The 19,838-nt window shown below is 51.8% G+C and overlaps 1 protein-coding gene across 1 annotated transcript in view; it reads left to right on the top strand.

Moving 5' to 3' along the window:
* The first annotated feature begins 1,883 nt into the window (after window positions 1-1,883).
* Window positions 1,884-19,838, top strand: part of TVP23A (trans-golgi network vesicle protein 23 homolog A) — a 41,883-nt gene continuing 23,928 nt past the window's right edge. Inside the window, exons 1-6 of the mRNA XM_060079225.1 lie at window positions 1,884-2,077; window positions 2,675-2,780; window positions 5,141-5,267; window positions 5,521-5,595; window positions 11,675-11,748; window positions 11,973-12,082. Of these exons, the coding sequence (XP_059935208.1) occupies window positions 1,884-2,077; window positions 2,675-2,780; window positions 5,141-5,267; window positions 5,521-5,595; window positions 11,675-11,748; window positions 11,973-12,082 (686 nt within the window). The remainder of the gene's footprint in view (window positions 2,078-2,674; window positions 2,781-5,140; window positions 5,268-5,520; window positions 5,596-11,674; window positions 11,749-11,972; window positions 12,083-19,838) is intronic.

The following is a 19,838-nucleotide window of genomic DNA, read 5'->3' on the forward strand; positions in this document are numbered from 1 at the left end:
TAGTCTGTGCCGAGCATGTCAGGACATGTGACGGGCACGCTAGGCACAGGAGAAGCAAGAGAAAACCCTCTGAGGCAGGGGCAAGCTCCCTGCACCCTGAGAACAGCAAGGATGGTGGTGTGGCTGCCGTAGGCCTGGGAGGGGAGGTGGCAGGAGCTGGGTGGGGATCTCCTGGGTGCATCACGCAGAGCCCAGAGCTGAGATCTGATTTATGCGGACAATGGGAAGCCTTCGGAGAGTTTGAAGCAGGAGTCCAACAAGATCCAGTTACTGTTTGACAACAGCCTCACCTTGAGTGAAGTCCAGGGCGGGGGCTGCAGGAAGGGGGGCAAGAAGAGTGAAGCGGAGAAGCTGAGTTATGCAGGGCCCGGCTCTGTCTCAGCCAGGCCAACACCTTCCCTTTCCTGGGCGTGAGCTTCCCATCTGAAAAGTGAGGGCGACAAGCTGGGTCTCGTCTGCTCCAGAGGGATGTTTGGTGACGCCATTGAGGTCCCGGGAGCAGAAGTACCCTGAGCACAGCTGGGTGAGGGCCTCCTGCCTGTGTTGGAAGCAGAAGGAGGGGTCTTGACACATCCCCTCAGGCAGGAGTGGTCACGCCTGGACCAGTCAAGTTCAGGGTGGGTCCTTTCTCAAGGTCTCTGCTGGGTGGCTGGGTTTTTCCAAAAGCGAACTGAGTTAACGTTATGAATTAAGAATGCTGTGTCCTGGAGGCACAAAGACCAAGTGAGTCTGAGAAATGAAGACTTAGTCTTCGGGGTGACCTAGCCACGTCCAATCAACCCTGGGGTTGGCTGGTCACCTCATCCAGGGCTCTGGAAGGCAGGAGCTAAGGCTGCTTATTCTCTGGAACTGGCTACATGGCGCTTACTCAATGTTTACACCTGAATGTGGAGAGTGCTGAACTGAATTCTGAGAAAGCTGTGTAACTGTAGACACTTGGGTTTCCCCGGATGCAGTCCAAGTGTTGTTGGTCGTGTTTTAGTTCATGTCCCAAATCTCAATATGCCTGGCCCCTCCTGCCTAGCCAGAGGTCCAGTCTTGCCCATGGTTCTCTTCCCCAAATATATCCAAGAACCCCAAGGGTGGCTACAGGTATCTGGTAATGCTGGATGCCCATTTATCAAGGGTTTACCATGCGCCAGGCACAGTGCTAAGCACTTTACGTGAGGAAGGACTGTCATTCCCATTTTACAGTCAAGAAGATGGGACCCCAGAGACATTAGCTCACCTTGGAGAAAATGCTATAGATATCCATTGAAAGCTGTCTTCTCCATCCTCTATAAAAGTAGGATTGTAGTCAAGCACACAACTGGACCACATTTCCCAGCCTCTCTTGCATTTAGGTGTGGTCATGTGACTAGTTCACTCTGGTGGCATCTCTGCCTCTTCTGGGTCCTTTAAGAGAGCGAATCTACCTCCCTCCCCCATGTCCTCTTTTCCCCTTCCACTTTCTGGTTATGGAAGACAACAAGGTCCTAGGGCATAGCAGCCATGGGATAGAAAGAGCCTGGATTCTTCCAAGTGGAGAACTGCCCTGCCAGCCTGAACAACCACTCAGGGCCATTAAGTGAGCAGGAGACCAATTTCTATTATGTTAAGGCTCAGAAAATGTAAGGTCTATTTGTTAGAGCAACCTAGCCCGGGCTAAGTTGTGGCAGAGCTGGGACTGGAACCAGATTGTCAGACTCCAGGGTGTCAGCTCTGACTTGCACTGGTGTATGGCCATGAGGTTTGTTCCACAAGCACTGATGCCACTGGCACGTCCAGCTTCAGTTCGTTCTCCCACATCTGCTGGCCTCGACCACCCTCAGTTGCTAGTGGGTTTAGAGTCAGGGGTACAGAGGGTGGGGTCCAGGCCAGTTCACCGCTGCCACCATGAATCCATGGAGCTGGACAGGGCACAGATATCCCTGCTGGTGCTGCTGGCCAAGCTGGGACTTCTAGCTCAAACCTTGCTGTTCTCGCAGGTCAAGGCTGCCATACGCCACCAGGGTACCAGATCCCCCCTGGGCACGATGTCTGTGCGCATCTCCCAGACAGCACTGCCGCCTCCTTCTTTGCGTTATGCTCCCAGCAGGTGATCCAAAGCAAACTGCCTGGACCCCCCAGGCACACTGCACACAAGCACTTAAGTGCCCAGGTGGCTGGAGTGGGGACAAATCTTGTCACTTTTTCACGTGCATCTGGAGCACCACTCCACTCTGACTCCTGCCTGCAGTGCTGAGTCAAATTCACCACTCTAGGACCCCCATTTCCTCACTGTTATCCTCATTTCTGGCACCCCTTCCTGCCTACAGATGCTGCATTTCATGAGCTATGGTTTCAGAGCTGGGGGTCCCATTTCTCTCAGGGCTCCTCAGCCCCTCTGTAGGTGAGGCTGGCAGGTATGAGGGCTCTGCACACCTCCACCTACCGACAATCCTTACGTGCCACTGGGGTCAGGGTACCCATGGACTGGGGGTTGGTGCATGTGATCCACACCTGCCCCAGCAGCTCCAGTCCAGCTAAATGTGGACTGTATGTAGATATAGGAAGGCATGGAGGTGCCAACCTACCCCAAGCAAGTGGGTGGCAGATGTGGGCTGAAGGTTCTGCTTTCAGTGCTTCCGACAGATGGTGGGCGCAACAGGTGTCCATGTCCCTCAGATCCCCTTCCCACCTTCATGCCCACCAGCCTCCTTCGAGCTTTCACTCCCAACAGCATCACCTGCTCCTCCTTGCTGGAGGACAGCCCTCATGCTGCTGGAACCTGCTTTGCCTGTATGTGCCCGGAGTCGGAAGTGCCTGGGAATTCCTGTCCCTGCTGGGGGCAGCCCTGAACCGATAGCTGATGCATGGGGGAGTAAAAATACTTCCATTCCCCCCCACAAGTGGAGATTGTGAGTGAGCCACAGTTACCTTCTATTATGGGCTGCATTGCTCCCCCCCTCCCCAAATTCATATGTTAAAGTCCTAACCCCCAGTACATCACAATGTGACCTTATTTGGAAACAAAGTCATGGCTGATGTAAATATTTAAGATGAGGTCATACTGCGGTAGGTTGGGCCTTCAATCCAACATGACTGGTATCCCTATAAAAAAGGGATGGAAAAAAAGGGATGGGCAGAGACCCGCCGCCTGGCACATTCCTCAGGGTCATTCATCTCTTCATTCACTTACTCATCAGACACTGGTCGAATGTCCACAGTGTGCCCAGCACTGTGCTAGGTGGACAGAAGGGGCACCTGCTCTTATGGAGATAATATTCTAGTGGGGAGATGGGGAGGAGAAAGTTTGCTTAACTAATAAAAAAACAAGATAGTTAAACATCATGGAAAGTGTTAGAAACAGGACAAACCATGTCCAGATCCCAGACCCTAGAAAAAGATTGAGTGGAACACGAGCTGGGACTCAGGGAAGGACTCTTGGAGAGAGATCTCATATTTTCAGTCCTAAGAAAATCTGGAGGGGTAGGGCAGTCCTGGCAGGGGAAACAGCAGGTGCAAAGGCCCTGAGGCAGGAAGGCGGATGGGGTTGCTGGAAATCTTAGAGTCTGGCCAGTGTTACCATGATGAGTGGTGGAGGGTGAGGTGGGAAAAATCAATAGGTCCCCACCAACCAGGGCCCACTGGGGACATCTTCTCTACAGTGGGAGGACCCAAACTGGACCTCCAGCTGCTGGGGGAGAGACCAGCCTTATGATCTTCCCTGGGCCTATGGGAGGGACCTGCCAAGCTCCCACTGCTCCAAGAGGAGGCCAGAGCTCAAGATGGGTAACAACTTCCACCCACTCTCCCTGAAGTAGCCCTGCCATGAACCTGACATTTCTGCCCTTGTCCCAGCCCTTGAGTGATAAGAGGCCTTCTCTGGACTGTTTGCCGACTCCTCCACAGCCTGGCGAGATGTCAGATGGCTTGAGAGGCCAGGCCGGACGCATCAAAGCTTGGCTGTCCCTTTTGTCCCCTGGTCTGGAATTTCCCTTCTCGGGGGAGTGGCCGGCCAGCCTTTTTTTTTTTAGAGAAAAACTTCCTTCTGAGGGACCCTTAGGACCCCCATCAGAATCACTACTTCGGGCTTCCCTGGTGGCGCAGTGGTTGAGAGTCCGCCTGCCGATGCAGGGGACACGGGTTCGTGCCCCGGTCCGGGAGGATCCCACATGCCGCGGAGCGGCTGGGCCCGTGAGCCATGGCCGCTGAGCCTGCGCGTCCGGAGCCTGTGCTCCGCGACGGGAGAGGCCACGACAGTGAGACTCCCGCGTACAGCAAAAAAAAAAAAAAAAAAAAATAGAATCACTACTTCATCCTGATGGCCTCTTCACTACACTTGCTGCTTGCTGGAGGGTGTCTTTGATCTGTCACTCTACACAGGGTCAGGGATCCCTGAGTTGGGGGGCAGAGTGGAGTCCCTCCTCAGCCCCATCCCTGAAGAAGGTGGCTTCCCCTGGGGAGGGGCTGTTTTCACAGTCCATGCAATGCACAAATAACACAAGTGACTGGCCTTCATTGGTGGAAATGTGCATCTACATCCACACACATGCCTGTGTGGAGGGGCCTGTGAGTGTGGGGTTGGCACTGTCCACAGACACATGTGTCTACACATACGGCTGCATGCTCCTGAGTCTAGATATCAGTGTTCATCTGAGTCTTTGTATAGGCCTGTGCTGGCACTGGGGTCAGAGCGTGTGGCTTCGCTAGGCCAGCTCCCCACAGCCCGCCCCCCAGGGAAGGGCAGACCAGAGCAAGGAGCAAGCTTCCGGCACAGAGAGGCAGCGTCACAGGACTTCAGAGAAGGAGGCCTCAGCAAAGATGGGCGGCCAGCGGGGGTCACATGAGGGGATGCAGATTGGCAGCTGCAGGAAGGATGGTGACTGTCCAGCTGCTCTGTGCCAGGCACTCAACCCGGATCAATCTGTTAATCCTCACACCACCCTACCAGGGAGGGGCCCATATCATGTGGGCACTGCCTTTGGGGAAACAGAGTCACACAGCGGGTAAGTCACTTGCAGACCAAGCCGGGCTCTAAGCCATACTGACTTTCTGTTCTTCATCCTGACGGTCAAGGGTGGCTGGCACAGAGGGGTAAGTAGTGAGTAGGGGTAGGGTGTGTGTGATCAGACCTGGGCCTGGGAAAGGCCCTGAGCTGCCCCTGATCCCCCATCAGGCAGGGGGGAAGCAGCAGCCCCCAGGCCTGTCATTCCCGGGCCAGCAGCTGCTTCTCACCCTCAGCCTGGCATTCCCACTGGTGACTAAGGTCTGTCTGCCTGGCACCTGGCAGTGGTCCTGCCCAAGTCGGGTTGCCAGATCTAGCAAGTAAAAATAAGGGGGCCCGGTGAAAGTGAACCACTTTTTAGTATAAGTATGTCCCATGCACTATTTGGGACATAGTTATACTAAAACATTATCAGTTGTTCATCTCAACTTCAGGTTTACCTGGTATCCTCTATTGCATCTGATAAACCTATGATTCCAGGCCAGGGTGCATCCAGGCCCACAAGCCTGCCCAGCTGCTCCTGTGCCTCTCACCTTCCTGCTTCCCCGCAGAAGCTGCGCTCACTTCACAGGGCTCCTCCCACCTGAACTGGGCCCTGTCCTTCTCCACGCTGGCAGCCACGGCAGGTGCCCAGGAAGGCAGAACAGATGGCTGAGGGGGAAAAGTGGGTCCCTCCTGTGGGCTGCCCGTGGAGCACCCATCCATCTCCCCAAGGGCAGGTGGTGCACAGGGTGAGCCCTCGATTTCTATCCAGATGGACCTCAGCTGTGCCTGGGCCTCTATTTCCCCATCTGTGAGATGGGCAGAGAATCGCTGCCCTGCACACTCCTGGGTCCTTCACTTACCTGCTCATCCATCTCCTCTGTGCTCAAATCTAGACACAGGGCCCTACCCTCACGGAGCTAAGATTCTAGTTCAGAGAGAATACGAATGACCAAACACAGCAAGCAAAAGGAAAGAGTTAGGAGGGACATGAGAGGTCTCTCAAGAACTCAAAACAGAGAGAGCAAAGGCGTAGAGACAGTGGTTGGGTGGGACAGTAGGCGGGAGGTCAGGAAGGGTGGCTTGGAGCCTCTATGTTATCAGCCCTGTGAAAAATCAGCGAGTGTGCTGGGAAGCATTGATGCAGAAGAAACAGCACGTGCGAAGGTCCCGAGGAAGGAAAGACCCATGTGGGTGTTCTGATGACAGGTGGCGTCTGGCCGGCGTACAGTAGCAGAGTGAGTCTCTGAGCCAGCTGGCAGAGGGTAGCTGGTTCGGCCCTGCAAAGCCTTATGAGCCAGGGTGGGAGTTTGGGGTCCACCTGATGGGAGGGGGAAGGTGGAAGCCTCTCAGCTGAGGATGGAGACCCAGGTTTCCTGCTCCCACCTCTGCACAGGGCAGGATACAGCTCTGGCAGCAGAGGTGGGAGGGGTGGAGTGCCCTGTGCAATCTGTGCTAAGTGGAAAGATAAGAGAACCCAGGAAAAGTCCTGTTCGTTGGGGAAGTCCTGGTCTCTCTGACAATGTTCTTGTAGCAGTTTGCAGGCAAGGCCTAGCCCTTGTTATTTACCTGGCACCCAGGCTCTGTCCCAACCCCTACCTTGCAGCAGTATTTCTTTGTCAAGTCAGCTGCCATAGGGGTGGGCCGGGGTGGAGTGCCCTATTTAACAGGCTGAGAATGTGGGGTTCCCCAGCCCAGGGAGGCAATAGAACACAGACTGTGGGAAGATGCAGAAGACAAACGGTCTGGGTCCTTTACAGACACATTGCAAGAGAAGAGCTCGGGAGAGGAACCTTCTGGTTTTGAGAGATTTATCTGCGCGTTAGTCACTTGCAGGGTGTGGCCCTGGTTGGTATGTGACTGGAACAAACCATGGGAAATAAAAATATTTATGAAACACTTGGGAAATGAAGCCTGACGGGATTTTGGATAAGATCTCTAACACTAGGGGTTATTATTCATTGTGTTAGGCGTGGTGATGAGATTGCAACTTTAAAAAATGGGCATATAATTCAAATACCATAAAGGTCACCCTTTTAAAGTGTAACATGTGGTGATTTTTAGGATATTCCCAAAGCTGTGCAATCGTCACCACTATCTAATTCCAGAACACTTTCATCACCCGCACAAGAAATTTAGTACTAATTAGCAGTCATCCCCTAACCCCTGGTAACCATTAATCTACTTTCTGTCTCTATGGATTTGCCAGTTCTGGACATTTCATATAAATGGAATCAGGCAATGTGTGCATACAGCTTCTTTCACTGAGCATAATGTGTGCAAGATTCATCCAGGTGTAGCAGGTATGGGCACTTCATTCCTTTTTATTGTGAAGATTATTCATTGTATGGATAGGGTACATTTTGTTTATTCCTTCATCAGCTGACAGGCATTTGGGCTGTTTCTATCTTCGGGTTACTATGAATTATGTTGCTATGAACATTCCTGTACAAGGTTTTTTGTGAACATGTTTTCAGTTCTCTTGGGAACATACCTAGGAATGGAATTGCTATGGCTTCGTTTTTTTCAAGAGTCCATTCTTAGAGCTATGTACCAAAATATTACAGTGAAATGATAAGGTGCTGGGGTTTGCTTCAAAATCATACAGAAGAAGGAAAGAGGGAATGGATCAATGCAAAAAGATGGGCTGTATGAGTTGAGAATTTTGAATCAGGACAAGTGCATGAGGGTTTATTATGCTATTTACTTTATATTTGTTTCAATTTGGGCATAAAAGTTCTTTTTAATATCAAGGCTCAGTTCAGAGTGGCTTCCCTGTCCTCCTTTTGAATTCCCAATCACTCTCTAGAATAGAAATGTAATGCGAGCCACACACATCATAGTAAATGTGCTGGTAGCCACATTTAAAAAAGTAAAAACAGGGCAAGTTGAGTTTAATTGTACTTTAACCCAATAGAGCCAAAACAGGATCACTGTAACATGTGAGCAATTTTAAAATTATGAGAAGATATTTTACATCCTTTTTTCCTGCTAAGTCTTCAAACCTCGTGTATTTTATGCTGACAGAACACCATCAGTCTCGCCCCCTTTCAATGGCTCCATAGTGACTCCTGGCTCCCAGATTGGAGAGGGCAGCTTTGTTTGGGGCACTTAATGCACTTTTCAAAAAGCTCTTGTGACTTTTTTTTTTTTACTTGTTTTTTTTTTTTTTTAATTGCGGTACGTGAACCTCTCACTGTTGTGGCCTCTCCCATTGTGGAGCACAGGCTCCGGACGCGCAGGCTCAGCGGCCACGGCTCACGGGCCCAGCCGCTCCGCGGCATGTGGGATCCTCCCGGACCGGGGCACGAACCCGTGTCCCCTGCATCGGCAGGCGGACTCTCAACCACTGCGCCACCAGGGAAGCCCTACTTGGTTGTTTTTTATCCATCTACAACTGGGATGTCGGCCCAAAGAGGGCAAGCACCTTATGTGTCTCACCAAGTGCTGTGTCCCTGTGTCTAGACCAGCCTATCAAGCACAGAGCAGGTGAGGGCTGAGTGAGTGAAGGACCCGGGAGTGTTCAGGGCAGTGAATCTCTACCCATTTCACAGATGGGGAATCAGAGGCCCAGGCACAGCTGAGGTCCATCTGGGTAGAAATCCAGGGCTCACCACGTGCACTGTCTCCCCGCTGGCAAGGTGGATGGGGATCCCAAGGGCAGTCCCTACACACCCTCCCCCTACTTACTACTTCATCTGTGCTAGCTGCCCTTGTCCCGCAGGATAAAGAGCAGAAAGTCTGCGTGCAGAAAGCCAGCATGGTCCAGCCAGGCTGACTCCTCCCACCCACCCCCAGCCATGCTCCGGGCTCCCGTGTTCAGCCATGTTAGTCCAATCCAAGTCTCCGCCTTCTGGTTCAGGGTTCCTGGGGTCCTGTCTGCGGAGAGGGCCATGCACGGTCCTCTATTCCAGCTGCCATGAGTGCCGGGTACACACAGATGGGAAATGGCCAACAGAGCTGAATGTGCAGCTCCTGTTCCCCCATGAAGGTGGATGTCCCTCAGCAGAAGGAATGACTGTGGCCTGAGGCTCAGGTCCTGTGTGCTGCCCAGCCCACAGGGGTTCCTTGGACCTCGAGCCCCTCTGATGATGACCACAGCCAGTGTCACCAGGGCCACTATTTCTGAGCCCCTACTCTGAGGCAAGCTTTTCACATGTGTTTTCTCTAGTCCTTGCATCATCCTTGCCAGGTGAGGGGAGGTGCAGTCCCATTTTACAGGTGTGGAGATGAGACCAGAGAGGTGAAGCCCCCTGCCCAAGGCCATCCAGCCAGGGAATGGTGGAGCCTCATTCGCAGCTGGGGCTGCCTGACTCCAGAGTTGACCTCCGAGGGCCGTCTAGAGGCCAGTGGCTGCCTGAGCCTGGAGACCCTGCCCTTGGGTTGTTCTGGCTTCAGGGCTGGAAGCCACACTGCAGGGATCAGAGATGGGGCTGCTTCTCAAAGCTCTGTTCCCCAAGCCCCTCCTGGGCCAAGACGAGCAGAGGTGACTTGAGGCAGGTTTCAGTGGCCATGTTCAGTGGCACCAGTGTGAAGGGAGAAGGTCAGTGTTTCCTGGAAGTCTCTGAACCCAAGGATTCCCCAGGGTCCTTATTAAAAGCAGATGCCCAGACCTGGCCCTGGAGCTTCAGAAGGCCCAGAGTGGGGCCCTGGAATCTGCATTTAACCAGCAGCCCCAGGTGAAACCACTGCAGCTGGTTTCGAAGCCAATGATGAATTCCCTGCAGAATCCTCGGGTTCTCTGCCCACTCTCAAATTCCACAGGCTGACCCCACAGAGGGTCATCCAGGTGTGTGGGGGAGGGAGGGCACTTTCCCCTGGAGGCCCCACTTTGGGCTCCAACATCTGCACCCTCAGCCTGTGCCCCACTGAGGACAGCTCAGGAGCATGTGACCTCCACATGGTGGGAGCTGAGGCTCTTCTGAAGGTACCCCCAACCCCATGACTGAGAATGACAGTTTGTCCCCAAATGGGGCTTCCAAGGGGGCTTTCCTACCTCCTCTCCCCCTTGGGGACTCTCTAAGCCCCAACTTGACAGATACCAACAGTTGGTGATTCTCAGAGAGGAAAAGCCCCTAAATGTTCTGTAACGGCTTCTCACCTCCACCTGCCCTCTGCTGTGGCCCCTTTTCACCCCTCCCCTATTATCCCTCATGGGCAGCTGGGGCCCAGAGGGGGAGGGGAGCTTAAGGCACCCCAGTCTCTCAGTGTGACACTCTTTTGTGCCTGGAGCCGACTTTGAGATGGAAGAGCCAATAGGCTTTTCTAGAAAGCCAGGCTTTGGTGGTTTAGATCCTTACAGTTCAAAGGGTGGTCCAGAGGCCTGCATCATCAGCATCACCTGAGCACTTGTTAGAGCTGCAGCCTCTGAGGCTCCTCCCAGATCCCCTGACTCCTGAAGATGGCATTCCCAGGAGAAAATACTTTCCCTCCACAATACCTGGCAGACCCTTCATGGGTTCAGGTTAGGGCAGTGAGTGGGGTGCCTGACCAGGGCTCAGAGCTTAGGTACATCCTTGCAGCTCTGATCCCTGTCCCTCCTCCAGGGCACACCCCAGGCGGCCACCCCTGTGGGGACCAGCAGTGGGTTAATTGTGTCAGGAGCTTGTGGACCACTAGTCCTTTTCTGGGTCACCAGGAATGGGGGACAGGTACTTGTTGTCCGTGGCAGGAGGGCAAAGGGCAGGACTAGGGGCCTTGGCATCTAGACTCTGGGCCCTCTGTCCCTGGGTAAGTGGCCAGGAGGAGGAGAGGGCAGAAAGGAGAGGAGTGAACTTGTCCTGGGCCAGGAAAAAGTTTCAGGTGGCAAGCCTTCTTTTCTGGGAAGGCCTTTACATCCAGAAACACGACTATTAAGGCTAATAAAAATTATTTTGGGGGCTTCCCTGGTGGTGCAGTGGTTGAGAGTCCGCCTGCCAATGCAGGGGACACGGGTTCGTGCCCCAGTCCGGGAAGATCCCACATACCGCGGAGCAGCTGGGCCCGTGAGCCATGGCCGCTGAGCCTGCGCGTCCGGAGCCTGTGCTCCACAACGGGAGAGGCCACAACAGTGAGAGACCCGCATACCTCAAAAAAACAAAAAAAATATTTTGTGCACAATATGTGTCTGGTACCATGATTTATGCAGATGTCAACTGTGGGCAGCAGTGGTACCCAAGCCGTGGCTGCAGCAGATTCGCCTGTTAAAAGGCAGAATCCCGGGCTCCACTCCAGGCCTTACGAATCTGAAGGGTTGGGCCTGGGAAACTGCTTTTAATAATGGCCCTAGGGAATTCTCGGGATCCGAGAGTTTTGAGAAACACTGACTTTCTCCAAACCCTGAAAGAGGCTGTCCAACACTGACATTCATTCATTCACCCTCTCTCTGGCTCATTCGACACCTATGGACCATCCACCTCATTCACTGACCCACCCGCTCTATTCCTCCCTGGATCACTGGTCTCGGTTCTCAAGTCCTCCTCTGAGCCCGTATAGTCCCCTCCCTGCCTCCGCTCTGTCTTCGCCCTCCATCCTTCCACTGAGCGCCAGCTCTTTCTTTCCTAGGCGCTGTCCCCAGAGAGCCCGGGGCCGACGGACCCTCCCAAGCCCCGCCCCCGCCCGGGCAGCAGAGCCCACCTCCCCAGCCCGCGACTGCGCTCTGGGCCCCGCGCGCCCCTCCCCAACCTGAGACCTGAGCGGAGGCTGCACCGAGGGCCTCAGGTTCCGACCGCACCGCGCCTCTAGCTGCAGCTGCCCGCCGGGCATCCCAGCCCTTCCGCAGCGAGAGGTGGAGCCGGAGGCTGGGTTGTGGGCTCCAGGTGGGCTCTGGGAGGGATGAAGCAGGTAGGGCCACGGGGATCTGGGGATGGGAGGGTGGTGGCGAGGAGCCTGCGGGAGCGCTGGGAGAAGCGGGGAGGAGGAGGAGGGATGCTGGAGCCCGGGCTTGGGCCTGCTCTGGACCCCAAATGGGCCGAAGGTGGAGAAGGGGAGGGGTCCCGCACGCAGAGAGGGTTGGCACCAAAGGGCCTGTGAACCGCGTAAGGGGCTTTCACCCGCCTTTGGTGTCCCCCAGGCCCTGGTGGACGATACTGAGGATGTGTCCCTGGATTTTGGCAACGAAGAGGAGCTGGCGTTTCGGAAAGCCAAGATCAGGTATGCTGGGACTGGGCATTGGGCAAGCGTCCCCCAGAGCTGCAAATGCATTCATTCACATTCATTCGTTCATCCATTCAGAATGTATTGAGCACCTGGTGTGTGCCAGAGATGGGGCAAGGGACACACCCTGGACAGATCAGACAAGGTCCTGCCGTCCTGGAGCCTGCAGTCTTGGGGGGAGGGAACTAACACTGAACGGGCAAACAAAGATATTAACAAGGTAATTATTGTGAGAAGAGCTGGGAAGAAAATCAACCGGATGATGAAAGAGAAAGTAATTGGGGGAGGCCAGTTGCCTTAGTGCAGCCAGGGAGGGCCTCTCTGAGGAGGTGATGTTTCGCGGAGACCTGAATGATGAGAGGCAGCCAGCCATGCATGGGAGACTCTGCAGGAAGCCTTCCACGTAGAAGGAACAGCAGGTTCAAGGGCCCCAGGCTGTGTTTGGAAGGTCAGAGAAAAGCCACTGTGTCTGGAGGGTAGTGGGGGAGAAGACAGGGGTTGGCAGGAGTCTGGAGAGGTGGACAAGGGCTTGAATTTTTATTCTTATCCCTGCTTCAGCTCCAGCCAGCCAGACATAGTGTTGGCTTAAAACAACAGAGATTTATTCTCTCACAGTTTTGGAAGCTAGAAGTCCAAAATTAATTTCACTGGGCTGAGACCAAAGTGTCTGCAGGACAACACTCCTTCTGGAGGTTCTAGGGGAAAATCTGTTCTTTGCCTTGTCCAGCTTCTGGTGGCTGCTGGCTGGTGGCCCCTTCCTCTGCCCCTCAAGGCCAGCAGTGTAGCATCTTCCAGTCTTTCTCTGTTCCATTTCATATCGCCTTTTCCTCTGTGTGAAATCTCCCTCTGCCTTCCTCTTACAGGGTTACTTGTGATTGCATTTACAGCCCACCTGGATAATCCAGGGTAATCTTCCCGTCTGAAGAGCCTTAATTTAATCACACCTGCAAAGCCCTTTTTCAGTATGTGGTAACATTCACAGCTTCCAGGGATTAGGACCCTGGATTGAGGGGCCATTATTGAGATTATCATAATGGCCAACGATTGTTTTTAAGAAAAGACACAGTAAGAGAACCGAAATGCTGGGGAATCTTCTAGAACATCTAAATGCATTATATGTTCCATCTTTACTGAGCTCCTTCTGTATGCCCACCTGGGCTGGTGGCTGGGGATATACAGTATACAGGACACACCCCCTGCCTCTGTGGAGTCGCCTGGTCTAGAGCAGGGATGGTCACCCTCGACACTGCTGACATTTGGGGCCAGATACCTCTTTGCTGTAGGGGCTGTCCTGTGCGTTGTAGGATATTTAGCAGTAAAGCCGTGGCCTTTACTGACCAGATGCCCAGTAGTATCCCACCAGTAGAGTCTGCAGACACTGCCACATGTTCCCTGGGAGGCAAACTCGCCCCGGGTTGAAAACTGTCGGTGTGGGTATGTAGGGTGTATGCACGCCCATGGCTGTTATGATTCAGTGTTTTTTTGTTTTTTTTTGTTGTGGTGGTGGTACGCGAGCCTCTCACTGTCGTGGCCTCTCCCGTTGCGGAGCACAGGCTCCGGACGCGCAGGCTCAGCGGCCATGGCTCACGGGCCCAGCCGCTCCGCGGCATATGGGATCCTCCCAGACTGGGGCACGAACCCGTATCCCCTGCATCGGCAGGCGGACTCTCAACCACTGCGCCACCAGGGAAGCCCTGATTCAGTGTTTTAAATGCTGTGATTGGCAAAAGCTTGGGCACTTATGCTGGTCAGGGGAGGAAGTGACAGCTAAGCTGAGACCTGAAGGATGGGTAGGAGTTAACTAAGCGGGGGAGGAGCGAGGGGGGGACACATGCAAAGGCTTAGAGGTGAGGTCATGAGTTTAGGGATCTGAGACTGCTTTAGTGAAGAGTAGTCTGAGCAGAGGCTGGGGCCACACCGGAAGGGCTTACGAGGGAAGTTCTGGAGCTGCACTGTCCACTGGGACATATGGGAAGGTACTACGTCTGTGCTCTCTGGTGTGGTAGCCACCAGCCACTGTGGCTGGTGAACACTTGATATGTGACTAGTATGACTGAGGGACAGAGGTTTGGATATTTAATTTTAATAGCCACATGTGGCTACCATATTGGACAGTGCAATTCTAGAGTTGGAATTTTCACAATGCAGTGACATGATCAGAATTACACAATAGACAGTGGATTGTAAGAGCGGAAGGAATCACGAAGCAGAAACTGGGAGCTTGGGCCAGGGCGTGGGCAGGGGTGATGGAGGGAAGTGGAGGGGCCCAGAGGCACAGAAGAGGCAGAATCAGCCAGCCTCGGTGATGATCAAGATGTGGGCTGCGGATGGGAATAGTCAAGGGTGATGCCCAGGCCTCTGGCCTAGTGACCCAGGTGAAGGAGCACCTATGGGGGAAAGACATTGAGCCCAGGGTCATCTTCGTTGGGTTGTGGTAGAATGTTCGAACGGCCAGGTGTGATGGGCAGCAGGGAAGAGAGGCTGGGAGCTCTGGGGGCGTCATCTGGGCTGCGTGCAGAGACCGGGGAGGCAGCAGCTGATGGCTGTGTGTGTGTCTGAGAGCTGCCCATCCCAGAATCCTCTGTGCCTAATGCAGATTTCTGGTCCAGGCCTGGACCTACGTAACCAGCTTCACAGGGGATGGGCATCTCTCGTTGATTTTGATGCTCAAGAAGAATGTAGAGATGGCTCTAAATCCTGAGCATAGATGAAGTCACCCAGATAGCAGGATGGAAAGGAGGTTCTTGACTGGGGTCTATATATGGGCTTAACAGGGTTCAGGAGCCCTGTGTAAACTATTTTCTCAGTTTCACATGTGTGCTGCTTTAGGAAAAGGACTCAAACTTTAATTACATTGTCAAATGGGTCCATGATGCAAGCAAGAATCACTAGTATCAGGTGAGAATTGTTATTTGTCAATTCCATGTTGAAATGGATTCCAGGTTGACTTTGTTTTTTTTTTTTCTGAAGATGTTGGGGGTAGGAGTTAATTAATTAATTAATTAATTTATTTATTTATTTGCCGTGTTGGGTCTTTGTTTCTTTTTTTTTTTTTTTTGCGGTACGCGGGCCTCTCACTGTTGTGGCCTCTCCCATTGCGGAGCACAGGCTCCGGATGCGCAGGCTCAGTGGCCATGGCTCACGGGCCCAGCCGCTCCACGGCATGTGGGATCCTCCCGGACTGGGGCACGAACCCGTGTCCCCTGCATCGGCAGGCGGACTCTCAAGCACTGCGCCACCAGGGAAGCTCCGGGTCTTCGTTTCTGTGCGAGGGCTTTCTCTAGTTCTGGCAAGCAGGGGCCACTCTTCATCGCGGTGCCTCTCACTATCGTGGCCTCTCTTGTTGCAGAGCACAGGCTCCAGACGCGCAAGCTCAGTAGTTGTAGCTCACGGGCCTAGTTGCTCCGCGGCATGTGGGATCCTCCCAGAGCAGGGCTCGAACCTGTGTCCCCTGCATTAGCAGGCAGATTCTCAACCACTGCGCTACCAGGGAAGCCCTCCAGGTTGACTTTGAAGGGAGGTGAAGTGATGGAAGGGGCCCTATAACAGGAGTCTGGGATTTCAGGGCCACTTCTTCCTTTACCACTTGCTGGCTTTGTGATTTTGGACAGTGTCCCCCTTGCCTTGTTGAGCCTTGACCCATCTGTAAAATGGGGGTACTTGTACCATCCTGACCTCACCACGTGGTGGCTATACAATTTGTTCAGTACATATTTACCCAGCATCTGTGTACAGGTGCTAGCTAAGCCCTGGGGATAGAGACCTGGTCCCTTCCCTTCCTGTCCCTGGTTCCAGGTCAGTGAAGTGCAGTGTGGTGGGGAGAACACCTTGCAGAATCAGTGAAGGATGTGACTCCATAGCAGGTAGAGGAAATGTTAGGTATGCTGCGTGTGTTTTTCCCCAGTGTGCTACTTTTTTTTCTTTTTTACCTTTTCTTATTGTGGAAAAAAAATCCCCACAACATAAAATTTATCATTTTAACCATTTTTAAGTGTTCAGTAGTGTTAAATATATTCATGTTGTTGTAAAACAGATTTCCAGAAGCTTTTCATCTTGCAAATCTGAACCTCTGTCCCCATTAAACACCAGCTCTCCATCCCCCCTCCCCTCAGCCCCTGGCAACCATCATTCTTCTTTCTGTCTCTCTAAACTTGACAACTTTAGATACTTCATGTAAATGGAATCATAGAGAATATGTCTTTTTGTGACTGGCATTTTTCCACTTAACATAATATCCTCAAGGTTCCTCATGTTGTATCATGTATCAGAATTTTCTTCCTTTTAAAGACTGAAAAATATTCCATTGTGTGTATAGACCACACTTTGTTCATCAATCCATCTGTTAATGGACACTTGGGTTGCTTCCACGTTTTAGCCCTTGCAAATAGTACTGCAATGAACATAGATATGCAATTATCTCTTCAAGACCCTGCTTTCAATTCTTGATATATACCCAGAAGTGGAACTGTTGGGTCATATGATAATTCTAGTTCTAATTAATTTTTCTTTTTTTTTTACTTTTTGGCTGCACCATGTGGCATGTGGGATCCTCGTTCCCTGACCAGGGATTGAAGCCACACCCCCTGCAGTGGGAGCGCAGAATCTTTGACCACCAGGGAGGTCCCTAGTTTTAATTTTTTGAGGAATTTTCATACTATTTTCCTTAACAATTGAACCATTTTACAATCCCAAAAGCAATGCACAGGGTTCCAATTTCTCTACATCCTCACCAACAATTGTTACTTTCTGTTTTTTCCGGAGTATCTGTCTTGATGGATGTGAGGTAGTGTCTCATTGTGGACTTGATTGCATTTCCCGAGTGATTAGTGATGCTGAGCATCTTTTCATGCGCATGTTTGCCATTTGTGTATCATCTTAGGAGAAATGTCTATCCAAAGTCCTTTGCCTAGTTTTTAATCAGGTTATTGGATTTTTTGTTGTTCAGTTGTAGAAGTCCTTTATATATTCTGGATATTAAGCCCTTATGAAATGTATGATTTGCAAGTATTTTCTCCCATTTCATGGGTTGCCTTTCCACCCTGTTGATGGTGTCCTTTGATGCACAGAAGTTTTTAAATTTTATATAGTTCCATTTATCTATTTTTACTTTTGTTGTCTTTGCTTTTGGTGTCCTATTGTATGTGTGAGTGTATGTTTTTACTGAAATATAATTCACATATCATAAATTCACACTTTAAAATATACAATTCAATGTGGTTTTTAGTCTATTCACAAGGTTGTGCAGTCATCATCACTATCTAGTTGCAGAATTTTTGATCACCCCAGAGGGAAGCCCTGTACCCATTAAGCTGTCATTTCCCATTTCTCCCCTCCCCCAGCCCCTGGAAACCACTAGTCTACTTTCTGTTCCTTTGAATTGGCCTATTCTGGACATTTCATGTAAATGGGATCATACAGTATGTGGCCTTTTATCTGGCTTTTTTCACTGAGCATAATGTTTTCAAGGTTCATCCATGTTTGGGCATGTACTTCATTACTTTTTACCGCTGAATAATATTTCATTGTATGGATAGAGTACATTTTTCTTATCCTTCATAAGTTGATGGGCATTTGAGTTGTTTCTGCTTTTTGTTCTTGTGAATAACGCTGCTGTGAACATCCACGTACAAGTTTATGTATGAACATATGTTTTCAGTTCTCTTGGGCATCAACCTAGAAGCAAAACTGCTTGGCCAAATGGTAACTCTGTGTTTTAGCCATGCTGTAACACAGCTGTTACATGCTGTGTTAGTGAGTACTCTGGGCTTCCAGCTGCCTTGAGGAGCAGGAGAAGCCTGGACTCGAGGTCAGACAGAGCCAGGTTTGGATCTTGGTTCCGCCATTCCCCAGCCAACTAACAGCGGTTGTGGGTTAGATTGGCAGACAGCCTCACCAGACACAAACAGGCTTTCATATACACCTGTTTACTTGGCTCTCTAGAAGGATACGAGGCAGAGACACAGCATCTTCATCTCATCGAGGGACTTAGCTGCTACCCACACACACAGCTGCTTCTGCTCTGTCCCTACGGGGGCTCTGTTGGGCTATCAGGGACAAGAGCCAGAGACTATGGGTCACCGTGAGGCATAAAAGCTTCAGTTCTGTTTCCTGCCAACCTTTTCTAGGATTCTGTTCACTGAGGTCCAAGGCCTGCTTGCCAGCTCACAGATCCTCCAGCCCAGGGGCAGTTCCATGCCACGAGCAGGCACATAGGACACTGCCATGGGAGACCCAGATCATTCCCAGGCAGGCAGTCCTGATGTTAACCCTTCACTCACAGTGGCCTTGAACAAATCAGGGCACCTCCGGATCCCCCATTTTCTCATCTGTAAAATGTGAATGATGTTAGCTCCATCATAGGGTTGTGTAAGAGGACTCAATTGGGTGATGAATGTATGTAACGAATCCAGCAGGACCCCTGACACCTCGTATGTCCTTCATAAATGGTACTTGCTATCATAAGTGTACTTCAGTGTCTTGACTGTGTGGGCGGGGCTGGGGCAGAGGCATGTCCTCAGCTGCAACAGGACATCACACTGGGGTTGTCCCTGGAGCTGGACACTGTCCCTCATATGGAAAGGTTGGTTTATGCTTTCAAGGCACTGTCTTCGCAAAATTCATTTGGACCCAAAGGTCGTGGTTTCCAATGGATTCCCACCCAAAGTAGGATGATGTCCTCTTGCCCCAGGCAGAGTTATTGGATCTGATTTTGGTCTCAGTTGTCAGGGCTGGCTTATTGGCAGGGTTTGGTCAGTGTTCCGTGGTTGGTCCTCATTCAGCACAGTGGGCATTAAATTGAGGGGAATCCCACTCTCTGGTGTCAGGTGCCACTGGGAGTCACATGTTAGTGGGGCCAGGACCCAAGGCAGAAATCACATAGAATCAAAACTGCCCCTGCAAATCCCCATCTAGCCTGTCAAGTAGAATAACATTTTGTCTTTCAGGAAGTCTTCCACCATCCATTTATCTTCCCATGTTGGATACAGCGCTGTTCCTCAAAACGAGCTGCAGATGAAATTGTTGGCTGCTTTTTAGGGGAAGTTAGATTGAATGAAAAACAATAGCAAACACTTACTTACCTAGCACTTACTATACGCAGGCACTGTTCTCAGTGTTTTACTCATAAAATTCATTTAAGCTGTATTACAAACCTATGAAGTCGATACTATGATTTTTATCAATTTCAGGATGAAAGAAATTTAGGGAACGAGTTGAGGGATTGGCCCGACGTCACACAGCTGTGAAATTGTGGGGTGGGGATTTGAACCCTTAGATCCGGCTCTGGAGTTGCATTGTAGGTTATGCTGTGCTTAGGGGCACAGATGCTTACGCAGGGAGGGATGCTCGGGGACAGGCGCTGCCCTGGGAACGGCATTCTCAGAGCTTCCATCGTGTGCTTCCTCTGGGGAGTACTTTATATTTTCCTTGTGTACGTGAAAATGTGGAATTGCCCACTCTTTTTTTTTTTTTTTTTTTTGCGGTATGCGGGCCTCTCACTGTTGTGGCCTCCCCCGTTGTGGAGCACAGGCTCCGGACGCGCAGGCCCAGCGGCCATGGCTCACGGGCCCAGCCGCTCCGTGGCATATGGGATCCTCCCAGACCGGGGCACGAACCCGTATCCCCTGCATCGGCAGGCGGACTCTCAACCACTGCGCCACCAGGGAGGCCCTGCCCACTCTTTAGATCAGGCTTTCTCAACCCTTGGCACTGTGACACTTGGCGCTGGGTAGTTCTTTGTGGGGACTGTCCTGTG

Source organism: Mesoplodon densirostris, chromosome 16 (genome assembly GCF_025265405.1).
Source record: "Mesoplodon densirostris isolate mMesDen1 chromosome 16, mMesDen1 primary haplotype, whole genome shotgun sequence".
Classification (NCBI taxonomy): Eukaryota; Metazoa; Chordata; class Mammalia; order Artiodactyla; family Ziphiidae; genus Mesoplodon; species Mesoplodon densirostris.